The sequence below is a fragment of the Biomphalaria glabrata genome, chromosome 7 (genome assembly GCF_947242115.1).
Source record: "Biomphalaria glabrata chromosome 7, xgBioGlab47.1, whole genome shotgun sequence".
Lineage (NCBI taxonomy): Eukaryota > Metazoa > Mollusca > Gastropoda > Planorbidae > Biomphalaria > Biomphalaria glabrata.
Window position 1 is genome coordinate 33,358,050 of NC_074717.1, and position 14,357 is coordinate 33,372,406.

At 39.9% G+C, this 14,357-nt stretch overlaps 1 protein-coding gene across 1 annotated transcript in view; it reads left to right on the forward strand.

Annotated features, from left to right (window-relative positions):
* The first annotated feature begins 636 nt into the window (after nucleotides 1-636).
* Nucleotides 637-14,357, forward strand: part of LOC106071093 (uncharacterized) — a 31,829-nt gene continuing 18,108 nt past the window's right edge. Inside the window, exons 1-5 of the mRNA XM_056034723.1 lie at nucleotides 637-873; nucleotides 5,998-6,151; nucleotides 7,058-7,194; nucleotides 8,524-8,677; nucleotides 9,647-9,806. Of these exons, the coding sequence (XP_055890698.1) occupies nucleotides 813-873; nucleotides 5,998-6,151; nucleotides 7,058-7,194; nucleotides 8,524-8,677; nucleotides 9,647-9,806 (666 nt within the window). The 5' untranslated portion in view covers nucleotides 637-812. The remainder of the gene's footprint in view (nucleotides 874-5,997; nucleotides 6,152-7,057; nucleotides 7,195-8,523; nucleotides 8,678-9,646; nucleotides 9,807-14,357) is intronic.

The window sequence follows — 14,357 nt, forward strand, 5'->3', positions numbered from 1 at the left end:
TTCTAAGTCTACATCTAAAGGTTTACCACTGTAATATTATAAAGTCTAGTAGACTCATACATTCGCTTAACCAGGATCCTTTCTATGGGGTGGGAACGGGTAAAAAATGTTCTATTGTTCTTTAATGTAACATTCTAGAAGGTGTCTAAAGGAGGTTATAGCAATGACTTCCATTCCGAAGATAAGGTTGAGTACAGCGGTACACATGACTACGCAAACACAGTTGCGACCTGCATATTTTCCTGCATATGAGTGTTTACTGAGCGTCTAAAGGCAGCACGGAAAACCTTCTCCCAGTTACACACTGGTCAACAAATGAGATTGGAACATAGCGCACTGAGCATGCTATAAGCATGAAAGTAGAGCTATATAAAAGCTATAATTATTATTATATGAAAGATGTATTATCTTTAAAAAAAAAAAAAAAAAAAAAAATGTGTGTGTGTGTTGTTTTTCTGATTTATATATCCTTCTGTCTGGAATTCTAACGTGAGTAGACACGCATGTTTTAATTAGCTCTCTGGTGACGGCATGAGCTATATTCGTAAAGGTCAACTACCTTTCCTAATTAATGCCAAGCGCGTTAATTAAATCATTAGACAGGAATGTTACCATAGGCAGAATTACTCAAGTCAGCGTACACATCGAAAGGGGAGTAACCGCCGTAATTATACTTGATACTTAAGTGGCAAGGGTTACGGGAAGTTATGAATGAATTCTCAAGCACTCTGTTTCTGCGCAAGGAGCTTTAACATTGAAAACATTCTTTATTGACTTGTTTCTTTACTAGTATACATTCTGTGGACACTAAAATGAGATACAGTTTAGATTCAGTCCTAGTTCTCTTATTCGGATTATTAGGGTTAGCTTATGGTAAGATTTAAATATCTTCTATGTTTCTTTTGTGTTATAAAAACTTATAATAATTAGCTAGAAAAACTATTTCGTGATTAAACGATGCTGGAATGTGATAGTATTATAGACTTCATTAAAACAAATCAATTGTATGTGCAGCCATACGCTTCGAATGTTGGTGAGTAGTTAATGGTTTAACCATTCTGTAGAGCGAATAAAACCTCCATACTTGGTCAATAAATAACTGTATTAGAATGTATACAACCCTGTTGTGACAGGTGGGGGAAATTTGATGTGTGTTTGGCGCGTTTTATGTCTAGGGGATGATTATTTTTAAAGCTATCACACACCAACCTATCAGCATATGAATCGGGAGCAGACACGCAACGAGACAAGCAATGAAAGATAGATACAAAAGTTAAAATAAAAGAATATTTATTTACATAAATATACATATAAGAATAAAAAGGGGGAGGGTTTGCATCTATCTCTAGTATATTCTATGTTTGATCATCACTCTTGCACCTAATAAGAGAGTATGTCACTTTGTCCTCTGACTTAGCTGGTATTCCTGTTGATGTCGCAGCTGGCTGTGTCCTGGCTTGAGGTTCTGCAGCTGGAGGTGGCGCTCTAGCGGATAGAGGGACGCCGGTGATATAGTTCTTGTGGAGTCTCAATCCCCAAAATCTAATATCTGTAGTGGGCACAGTAGGGCGGGTGGCCGGCTACCGTGGGCACAAGGTTACTGCGGGCAGAGCTGATCTGCCGTGGGCAGCGTAGTTGACAGGATATGTCCAGTGAGTTGCAGAGGGTTGGCGTAGCTATGACGTCTCGCACAGACCTGAGTCCATAGGGACGTCGCACCTAATAAGATGACAGGTGGGCTGTCGAATAGGCGGGCAATGCCGATAGCGCCAAGTAGTAGAGTTGAGTAGTGTCGTGTAGACACTGAACAGCAACAGCAAATAGGCAGATCTCAGTAGGAAAGTGCAGTGCTGAATAGCACTAAGCACAGATGCAGGTAAATAGATCGTTGATCCAATGAATAAATAGGCACGTGCAGCGCTGAATAGCACTAAGCACAACTGCAGGTAAATAGATCGTTGATCCGATAACTAGGCAATAGGCAGACACCTGAGGGAGGCTGCGGATAAATAAAGACAAGTTAGGACATGTCTCTCATACATCTTATCGATGCCCTCGACTGAGGTGCACTCGTCAGATTGGTAAAATTGCTTTAGAGCACAAGGGGGAGGTGATGACAAATGGGATTTGGAAAATAGATGGATGATATAGCAATATCAAAATGTACATAAAAGGGGAAATAATAACATAAAAGGTACATAGAAGGGGAAATAATAATCTCAAATGAACAACACAGGTGGATAGAGAAAGAAAAGGGGGGGGGTTGAATTGGGCGGTGGTCAGCGACCCAGATGATTGTTTACATATGACCGTGGGTCGAGAACAATGGAGCGCGCTTGAATGGTGTGTCCGTTCAAGCGGCGCAACTCTCATTAGAGTAAAATGAGTAAAGGGGAGATAATTCAATACAGGGGAGATAACTCATATCTCCTTTCTAAGCGCAGTATTAGTGCGCTAGTAAAATCATCACGGTTGTCAGCCGAGATAAAGGAAATAGACTAAGATGTACAAATATATACATGGTTGCATCAACGATCAATTGAGCAACGTAGCATTAATAGATTAATGCAATACATAAATATATACATAGCACATGTTTATGTTTTCTACTTACGCCAGTGAGAAATACACAATGCACTAATTAAATATAAATGAACTAGGCAAAATACACATGATAAAATCCAATGGAAATATACACAGAGTAATTAAGATGGAACTTGTGATTAAGTTCGGCTTACCACCAGGTATTCCTCTAGGAGGGAGAATAAATGATATAGTCCAGACTCGATAGCTCAGCTCGAATGAGAAGGAGAGGGTCTGACTTGATTTAATTTACCTTATATACAAAGGCCTGGAAAATGTGGGCGGACACAGGAAATGTCCTAGGCTAAGAATTATCTTACACGTGGGTGAATTAGACTTAAGATGGGAGTCGCGCCTTGGAATATCACGCGGTGTGTTGACCAGGGTAATCTCTTAGATCAAAGAGAGACGTGAGAGAAGGGGGGGGGGATTAGCTTGCATTCAAACCAAGGTGGTGTAAACCGCGACCGTCCTTCAGACATCCGGCGGGTAAGACAAAAGAGATTGTGTGTTTACCTTTCCCCGATCAAGAGCAGATAAATGAAAAGACGCGCCTTAGCTATCTCCCATGCGGCCAACTAAGTCTAGCCTGGAGAGGAAAAGGTGGCGCGGGTGAAGAAATTGGGGTTAGGACGGGGAAATAATTAAAATAAAATAAATAAGTGATGAAAAATAATAATTAATGCTGTGATAAATTAGAGTGACTCTGACAGCGAGTTTTTGACTTGTCACACCTGTATTTGATTCCATTGGCATAATAAACCATTAGCCTCGCTTTGAAAAAAAATGTTGAGCTTTAAAAGAGAAATAAATATTATTACTTTTATTTACTGGAGAGTGTAATGTGTAACTTTGTATTGCAAAAAAGACTACATCTTTAAGACTGTTGGGGCAACACACATGATCTTTCGACCGTCTCTAGCCATTGACAGAATGAGAGACTCACTGACAGCCCAGCCCATTCTTTGATAATGTCTTCCCATCGCTTCCTGTGTCTTCCTCTTCTACCTTTCCCTGGTGCTGTTCCCTGTATGAATGTCTTAAAAGCCCTGTGGATTTCGTAATATTGCCGTAAAATCTGAGCGTTCATTTGACAATCGTCAGGAGGTCCTCGTGGAACCCGATCGCCATTGTGATTCTGTTTTGGATTTCCTGATTTGTAATGTGATCTTTGAAGGTTATGCCTAGAATCCTTCTGTAGCATCTCGATTCCATGACTAGGATTCTACAGTCCATAACTCAAAAGCGTACATGAAAGTCGCCATGACCATTGACCGCATCACTGTTTCCTTGTTTTGTGTATGTGTTTGTGTCGTGTGCTATGTCTTTGTCGTTCCTAATTAATGTTTTGAACATGTGGACTGTGAAACACTGGACAGTCGAAAGCTCTGAGGCAATTTTCGCCTTCGATGCTAACGCCTTGTTGGCTGTTGAGTATTTGTTTGGTATTGATTCTAGTATTATATTATTATTATTACTATTATTATTACTATTAGTATTATCATTATTATTATCTGTTCACGTCAATAGGTTCAGTTTCCAATAGGATATTTTGCGTAACACGTATGTTAACTCACATTGATACTTACCGTGAATTTAGAAATAATTAGTTTAATATATACACAAGTAACAATTTTAAAAAAGACATCCTTTATAACGCTGCTGGTGGTCTTTAATTTCTCATTGTATTTATTTTTTTGTACATTAATAAAAGTAATAATAATAATAATACTCTTCATTATCCGTGATGACATTTGTTTTACTATTGTGCATTACAAACAACAATACATAATTAGAGCAAACAATGTAGAAGATAGCACACACAGTATACGTTTATACCCCAGTTTCTCTTTAACATTAAATGTGAAATGTACAACAGTTGGCTACATTTTGTTCAACGATTTAACTGTCAAAGAAACAAAAAGAGTTCTTGTGCCTGTTTGTTTTTGTGATCTCTGTCTTGTATCTCCTTGTGATTGTAAAATGTTCAAATGATGAAACAGAGGCTGTGTTGTAAGGCTTCATTGTTGCAATTATTATTATTATTATTCCAGTGACCTTTGTAAAATTAAATTCTTCTATAACAGACCAGCAAATAATTTCTACATTAGACGATATGCAAATATTCATTTACAATTTTTTTTTTATTTATGTAAGTATTTGCTGTAAAAATATTTGAGTCAAATTTGTCCATTCACCCTGAAGCTTGTTCAAATTAAATAGACGCAAGGCTAATTTAATTTTAAGATGATTTTGATATAACATAACGGTCAAACCAGATTTTTCACTTTGTGGCCAATTAACTGGCTATTTTCCCCCCAAAGATAAAAGAGTTTATGTAGAACCGTTAGAGCCAATGTCCAACTACTTCTCCACCCCGTGTTCAACAGTTCACCCTTTTTTGAATCATGAAGAGTCTGCTAGCTGATGGCAGTAGTTGTGAATCATATCAAGTTTCACACAAATTGGCTTCAGCATAAAAGTAAGACAATCAGATCTTAGTATGGTTTGAACCTCATGCGATGCATTGACAGCAAAGTAATAGTGCGCATTCTGCTACATATCTTTCCCTATTCAACTTAAGTTTGAAATGACTAAAGGATGTCTTGGCTGATTTGTATTGTTAAGAAATCTGCTATATATATATATATATATATATATATATATATATATATATATATATATATATATATATATATATATATATATAACAGCTTGTTCTGAAGGTAATAGATTATTCGAACTGTTCCCCCATTTGGACAGTCTTATGGGGAAAAAAAGTCTCTACACATTATTTGGAAGAACGATTCTTTATAAAAAAATAAGAAGATAAATGTCACACATTCCAAGTATCGAATTGAAAACTTAAGTATCGGACTGGGAGACTTAAGCCAAGTATCGAATTGAAAGACTTATGTCTAAGCTGACAAGAATCAAACGCTATAAAAACTATCTTTTCCTTACTCTGTCTCAATGTCACATTGTATCAGCGCTGTTCATTGACCATGCTGCCAAAGGAGCAGAAGATGTAAAGGTCATCTGTTTCTGTGGAGCACGGTTAACGAAGGGGTCATGTGGCCAGACAACGGCCAACCGCCTTTACTTTTCCCCAACTAATTTCAGCTGGGTGGACTTACAGGCGCCCTAAAAATCCCGAAAGTCAAAATCCCAGTCCTCATTGCTTATTGACTGGAAAAGAAGAAAACAGATCAAGCGTGTTTTAGTCACCCATTTCTTTGTGTGTTGTGTCTGTTCTCTTTTGATTTTCTATTGAATGTTAGATTGAAAATAAAAACATGCATCATAACACAGTTCCGATAAGGATCAATAAAGCATTCTAAGCCTTAGTCTTAGCCATAGTCTTTGCCTTACTCTTAGTCTTAGTCTTAACCTGACGCTGCTGTTATACTCCAGCCAGTGAATTCTGCCATCGAGGATTTCAAATCGCTGCCAAGTATCATGAATGCTGGGAGTCTGCTACGTACGCCAACAGATTTACAGAACTCTATGAAAAGCATGAGAGATACACCCCAGAGTTTCTCCAGGCGTATGCCACTCATATGTGTAGGTAGGTGAACCGAGCGTTGGTTTCAGATAAGTGTGGGATTAACGAAAGCATTATATGCATTAAACTTGACCTACATACCTCTACCTACCTACCTACCTAGTTACCTAACAAACGAACTACAATTACCTATGTTCTATTGAAAATCTATTGGATACCGGTGTGGACAGCATAGAAGCACAACTTACTTCGACAGTTGCGCTGGGTCGAATCAACACTTATCCCACATGGGAGACGACCCATGCCGAAAACGGCGTAACAGAGGTGCCCCCCATAAGCGATATATTGATTAACTCAGGCGCCATTTTACACTCACTAGCATAGAGGAAAATAACTGAAAGCAGATGGCGTCTGGAAGTTTGAAAGCTCTCATGATGACCACAGGTCACACATTTTAGACCAAAAGAATAGCCTTTGTTGATGATAGACGCAAAAGGGTTACTAAAACTTAAATAGACCCCACACACACACATACACAACGGCTTTTGTCTGCCTCAGATATGTAAAAATATGCAGGTCGCAACTGGTTTTTGTAGTCATGTGAAACACTGCAATCATCCTTAATCTTCGGAATAGAAGACATTGCCATACCTACCTACCTACCTACTTACCTATCTATCTATCTATCTATCTATCTATCTATCTATCTATCTATCTATCTATCTATCTATCTATCTATCTATCTATATATATATATATCTATCTACCTACCTACCTACCTACCCATCTATCTATCTATCTCTATCTATCTATCTATCTATCTATCTATCTATCTATCTATCTATCTATCTATCTATCTATCTATCTATCTATCTATCTATCTATCTATCTATCTATCTATCTATCTATGTACAAATGGCTTATTCGTTTGAACTGGTTAATTTCCTGCCCAACTGTATTGTGTTCTAGCGTGGTGAAACCCAAAGCCCTAGAATGTCTGAGAAAACAGGTGGCTGAGTGCAGCAACGCACAGAAGTTAATCAGTATGGCAGATGAAAGTGGTGGTGCTTGTGAGAAAAATGGATTGAATCCCGCGTTCAAGCACCGTGAGTTCAAATCTTATTACATAATAAGATTGTTTATGTTTCATGTTTTAAAAAGATCTATTTCTAGATTTATTAGTGTGCTATGGCACTAATGTGATATAATATTAGTATGACATGATATTATTGTGATATGATGCTAGTGTTTTATATAGACTACTTTTCTTTACTTTTCTATTTATATAGCGCTACTTTCATGCTTATAGCATGCTCAGAGCGCTACTGTCCAATCTCATTTGTGGACCAGTGGGAATGGGTATCTAGGAGAAGGTTTTCCGTGCTGCCCTTAGGCGCTCAATTAACACAACACAACTCGTGTGATATGATACTAGTGTAATATGACATTATTGGAATAAGAAAATAGTTTAATATGATAGACTATTTTTTTTCTGTGGCATTTTACGTCTCGAGAGACGATCTTTTCCCTTTCCAACTTCTTGTGTGACTAAAGAGGAAACCCTTGATACACAGCTGCGATCGCAGGTTGGGCATATATAATCACCAGGCGCCGTTGCATTTTCACCCTTCTTTCTGCTTCTGTTGTGTATGACATCTGCAATCTGTGACCCTTCCTTTATGCTCTCTCTCCATGTGGATCTGTCCAGTGCCACCTCTTCCCAGTTGCCAGTGTCGATTTTGAAGAGCTTCATGTCGCGTTTGCATACATCCGTATAACGTAAAAGTGGGCGACCAGCGGCTCTCCTGCCTTCTATTAGATCGCCATACAGGATGTCCTGTGGAAGTCGACCTACTGGCATTCTACGAACGTGGCCAAGCCAGCCAAGGCGTCTGCTGCTGATAACAGAGCGGATGTCCTGGCATCCTGCTCTATGTAGCACTTCCTCATTGGTTATCTTATCTTGCCACCTTATTTTAAAGATCCGCCTTAGGCATCGGAGGTGGAACACATTCAGCTTTTTTTCCTGCCATGAGTAGGTTGACCATGTTTCACTTCCTTACAGCAAGGTGCTCAACACACAGGTCCGATAGACTCTACTTGTGTGATATTATACTAATGTAATGTCGTAGTGGTAAGATATGATACTAGTGTGATATTTTAGTAGTAAGATATGATAATAGTGTGATATGATACTAGTATGATATGGTGCTAGTGTGATATGAAACTGTTGCCAAATGATATTGTGATACGATTGACTCTACTTATGATATAATACGACCACATAATGCTCACACAAGTATGCAACTCATTGGAATGTCTTTGTAAGCTGTACAATATCTTTGTGAGTGTCTTGTACAAAACACGAAAGAAAGACAACAGTTTCCTGGACGTCACATATGGACACTCCCCCTCTGTCTTTCTTTTTTTTTTAGATATCATCGATCACCTTAAGACAGTGAAAGGGGATTCCCCTTGTTTCACCATAGCCGATGACTCGTACAAGTGCTACGTCAAGGCTGGGGAACAGATCATGAAGAGCGGGGTAGACACGGTGGACATTAGCAAGTTTTATAAAGTGGCTGATAAGTAGGTTGATAGTTTGGTGTGGACCATAGACACGTAGGAACGTAGACAAACTGTTAGTTGACTTGTTGGAACATTGACAAACTGTTAGATGACTTGCTGGAACATAGACAAACTGCTAGATGACTTGCTGGAACATTGACAAACTGCTAGATGACTTGCTGTAACATAGACAAACTGCTAGATGACTTGCTGGAACATAGACAAACTGCTAGATGACTTGCTGTAACATAGACAAACTGTTTGGTATCATACTGGAACATTGACAAAAATACATGTCTTGTTGGAATATTGACAAACTGCTAGTAATTGGTCTCAAAGTTTTGTAAAGATGAAGTGAGGTTGGGGGATTTAAATTCAAATTACTCTGTTTTGAATCTAATGAAACATTTTGCTTGGTTATAATGGAGGCAGAAGTAAAGACAATTTAAGGAAAGTAACGTATTGCTTAGGTTTGAAGTTTATTTCCCAAAAAATGATTTATGTCGCATTATGTTTTAGGGATTTTTGAACAAATGATTAAACGTGTATCCAATAATCCTATTTAAATAGATTCTGAAATATAGCGGACAAAATGAAGAAAAACTTCCATGTGTTGAAAGCTTCAAGTCTTTTCATTTACTTGTACAAACGATTTAGCTGGTTAAAGAAGAAAGATACTGTCCTTATATTTTATAGCTTACATACAACAAAAATTGTGTATTTGTAGTGGAAACTTCTGATGAGAGAGGGGGTTAAAGGGGCTTGGTATAATATAATCTTACCAGTAATGCTAACATAAAAGCATGAGCTTAAGTTACAGTTTGTTCCTATGAGATATTAGCGTCAATTTATAATTAGGCCTCAGTTGAACAAATAAAACCTTTGCATTAGATACTTACTAATCACGTGATTTTTTTGTATTACTTTTAGACTTATAAATAATTAGTAATAAAAAAGTCGATCTAATTGTACTTTTGTTTCTCTAATTAGATTTTTCGACATTATCTGGGATTGCCTTATTACAATCTTCCGGTCCAATTCGGACATTTGTGAACAGTGGCAGCTTCCAATGTTGTTAGCTTTACAGAAGACTGCCATGCCCTCTTTATTTGGAATGAGACTAAACAACAATCAAATAGCCAAACTGGAGGTAAGGGATACGTTGAGTAATATGGGTCTTGAAGCTGACTTGTTGTGTTGTTGTTTTTTAATGTTGTACATGTTTCAGATGTTCCTTCAGAATTTGAAGACAATCTGCACCCTTGTCCAAATCTTCCGAAGGACGCTGTCGGGAGGAGGGGGGCCATCGAGACAACCGAATGACAGTACAGCGCGCGTACCGCACGACCAGGCAGCCATCTTGAATTGATTCTTCTTTAACGTCAAATAAAGCCATGATAGTATAGTCGCATCCGTTTTTTTTTCAACATTCGAGAGACAAAATTAAGATCCTATAGTCATTTTAATATATACAAAAGCCCTAGCTGAAAGATTTATTCATTCAACACTCACCACTAATTTTCCCATGAATTTTCTAGACGAAAAAATATAAAAATCAAACATGTTTTTTCTTACCTTTTGAACATACCTAGAACATGTTAGTTCTTATCTTTTACCTAGAACATGTTAGTTCTTACCTTTTGAACATACCTAGAACATGTTAGTTCTTACCTTTTGAACATGCCTAGAACATGTTATTTCTTAACTTTGCCTAGAACATGTTAGTTCTTACCTTTTGCCTAGAACATGTTAGTTCTTACCTTTTGAACATACCTAGAACATGTTAGTTCATATCTTTTGAACATACCTAGAACATGTTATTTCTTACCTTTTGAACATGCCTAGAAAATGTTATTTCTTACCTTTTGCCTAGAACATGTTAGTTCTTACCTTTTGCCTAGAACATGTTATTTCTTACCTTTTACCTAGAACATGTTAGTTCTTACCTTTTGAACATACCTAGAACATGTTATTTCTTACCTTTTGAACATGCCTAGAACATGTTAGTTCTTACCTTTTGCCTAGAACATGTTAGTTCTTACCTTTTGCCTAGAACATGTTAGATCTTACATTTTGCCTAGAACATGTTAGTTCTTATCTTTTGCCTAGAACATGTGTGACAGGTGGGGAAATGTGATGTGTGTTTTGCGCGTTTAATGTCTAGGGGATGATTATTTTTAAAGCTATCACACACCAACCTATCAGCATATGAATCGGGAGCAGACACGCAACAAGACAAAGCAATGAAAGATAGATACAAAAGTTAAAAATGAAGAATATTTATTTACATAAATATACATATAAGAATAAAAAGGGGGAGGGTTTGCATCTATCTCTAAATATTACTAGATTTAATCATCACTCTTGCACCTAATAAGAGTATGTCACTTTGTCCTCTGACTTAGCTGGTATTCCTGTTGATGTCACAGCTGGCTGTGTCCTGGCTTGAGGTTCTACAGCTGGAGGTGGCGCTCTAGCGGATAGAGGGACGCCGGTGATATAGTTCTTGTGGAGTCTCAATTCCCCAAAATCTAATATCTGTTGTGGGCACGGTAGGGCGGGTGGCCGGCTACCGTGGGCACAAGGTTACTGCGGGCAAAGCGGATCTGCCGTGGGCAGCGTAGTTGACAGGATATGCCCAGTGGGTTGCAGAGGGTTGGCGTAGCTATGACGTCTCACACAGATCAGAATCTATAAGGACGTCGCACCTAATAGCTTGACAGGGGGGCTGTCGAATAGGCGGGCAATGCCGATAGCGTCAAGTAGTAGAGTTGAGTAGATCTCAGTAGGCAAGTGCAGCGCTGAATAGCACTAAGCACATAGGCAGTAGTTGAGTGGCGTCGAGTAGACACTGAACAGCAAATAGCAAATAAATAGGCAGACACCTGAGGGAGGCTGCGGATAAATAAAGACAAGTTAGGACATGTCTCTCACGCATCTTATCGATGCCCTCGACTGAGGTGCATTCGTCAGATTGGTAAAATTGCTTTTGAGCACAAAAGGGGAGATGATGACAAATGGGATTTGGAATAATAGACGGCTGATAGTAGCAATATAAAAATGTACATAAAAGGGAAAGTAATAATATAAAAATGTACATAAAAGGGGAGATAATAATCTCACATAAACAACACAGGTGGATAGAGAGAGAGAAGGGGGGGATGGGCGGTGGTCAGCGACCCAGACGATTTGTTTACATATGATCGTGGGTCGAGAACATTCCCCAAAATCTAATATCTGTAGTGGGCACGGTAGGGCGGGTGGCCGGCTACCGTGGGCACAAGGTTACTGCGGGCAAAGCGGATCTGCCGTGGGCAGCGTAGTTGACAGGATATGCCCAGTGGGTTGCAGAGGGTTGGCGTAGCTATGACGTCTCACACAGATCAGAATCTATAAGGACGTCGCACCTAATAGCTTGACAGGGGGGCTGTCGAATAGGCGGGCAATGCCGATAGCGTAAAGTAGTAGAGTTGAGTAGATCTCAGTAGGCAAGTGCAGCGCTGAATAGCACTAAGCACATAGGCAGTAGTTGAGTGGCGTCGAGTAGACACTGAACAGCAAATAGCAAATAAATAGGCAGACACCTGAGGGAGGCTGCGGATAAATAAAGACAAGTTAGGACATGTCTCTCACGCATCTTATCGATGCCCTCGACTGAGGTGCATTCGTCAGATTGGTAAAATTGCTTTTGAGCACAAAAGGGGAGATGATGACAAATGGGATTTGGAATAATAGATGGCTGATAGTAGCAATATAAAAATGTACATAAAAGGGAAAGTAATAATATAAAAATGTACATAAAAGGGGAGATAATAATCTCACATAAACAACACAGGTGGATAGAGAGAGAGAAGGGGGGGATGGGCGGTGGTCAGCGACCCAGACGATTTGTTTACATATGATCGTGGGTCGAGAACAATGAGGCGCGCTTGAATGGAGAGGGTGTCCGTTCAAGAGGCGCAACTCTCGTTAGAGTGAAATGGCTACAGGGGAGATAATTCAATACAGGGGAGATAACTCATAACTCTTTTCTAGACGCAGTGTTAGTGCGCTAGTAAAATTATCAAGGCGGTCAACCGAGATAAAGGAAATAGACTAAGATGTACAAATATATACATGGTTGCATCAACGATCAATTGAGCAACGTAGCATTAATAGATTAATGCAATACATAAATAAATACATAGGACATGTTTATGTTTTCTACTTACGCCAGTGAGAAATACACAATGCACTAATTAAATATAAATGAACTAGGCAAAATACACATGATAAAATCCAATGGAAGTATACACAGAGTAATTAAGATGGAACTTGTGATTAAGTTCGGCTTACCACCAGGTATTCCTCTAGGAGGGAGAATAAATGATATAGTCCAGACTCGCTAGCTCAGCTCGAATGAGAAGGAGAGGGTCTGACTTGATTTAATTTACCTTATATACAAAGGCCTGGAAAATGTCCTAGGCTAAGAATTATCTTACACGTGGGTGAATTAGACTTAAGATGGGAGCGTCGAGAGGCGCTTTGACTCGAGTAATCTCCTAGATCAAAGAGAGACGTAGGAGAAAGGGGGGGGGGGAGGAGGAGTGACTTGCATTCCACACAAGGTGGTGTCCACTGCGGCTGTCAGACATCCTGCCGATAAGATCAAAGAGTCTGTACGTATCTTTGCCCCGGTAAAGGGAAGATAAATGAAAGGACGCGCCTTAACTATCTCCAATGTGGTCAACTAAGTCTAGCCTGGAGCGGAAAAGGTGTGGTGGTCTACTTCCCGTCCCTGTGTATGTAGTCACCTGAGTGAAACATATGGGGTTGCTAGGGAGAGTAGATTGGGCGATTGGGTGAGTAATAATTCCTTCCTGGGGCGGATTGGGGAGCGTGATTGGGGCTTAGGCGGGGTGCCCAAGGTACGTGTGCTCGTTGGGGCTTACCTCCGAAGCCGCTGTGAAACGCTTCTTCACGAGAGTAAGTAGTCAGCTTACCTCGGTATCGTCTGACACGATCAATGTCAGGGAAGAGTGGCCTGATAAGGAATGTGGAGTTCTGCCGGAGAACGTCCCCACGAGTGCGATAATCTGGCTTACATCGTGGCTTCCTGACACGGTTAATGCCAGGGGAAGGTTGATATTGAATGGTGGCTGAGGAGCCAGGGTGAGAAGAGTCTTCACGAGCGCGAGGGTTCGGCTTACCTCGTGACTTCCTGACACTATCAATGCCAGGGGGAGGTTGATTCGGAATGGTGGCTGGGGAGCCATGAAGAGGAGTGAGTCCACGAGAGCAAGGGTTCATCTTACCTCGGGGCATTCTGACACTGTCAATGTCAGAGGAATGTTGCATGATTTTGGCTGATTAGCCTGGGTCAAGTAGACCCTCAAGAGCGCGGGTAAACGACTTAACTCGTGACTTCCTAGCAGAGTCAATGCCAGGGCGGAGTGGTTTGAGCTTCGCTGATGAGTCGGGACTAGGCGTATTAGTGTGGCGACCAGGGTTTCCAACCTGCTGGTTGCTGCCACGTCTCTGCTTCGTCGATCTACCGACGGGCAGAGAGAAGTATGGCTTGTTGACTTCTCCAAGAGGAACATATTTTGAGCCTAGAATGAAGTCATACACTGGCGTTTCCATGACGGCTGCGTCCACTTGCATTCTACGTGGACCCTAGCAATAGGAAGAATCTTTGGAGGAATCTCACGGTCAAGGGACA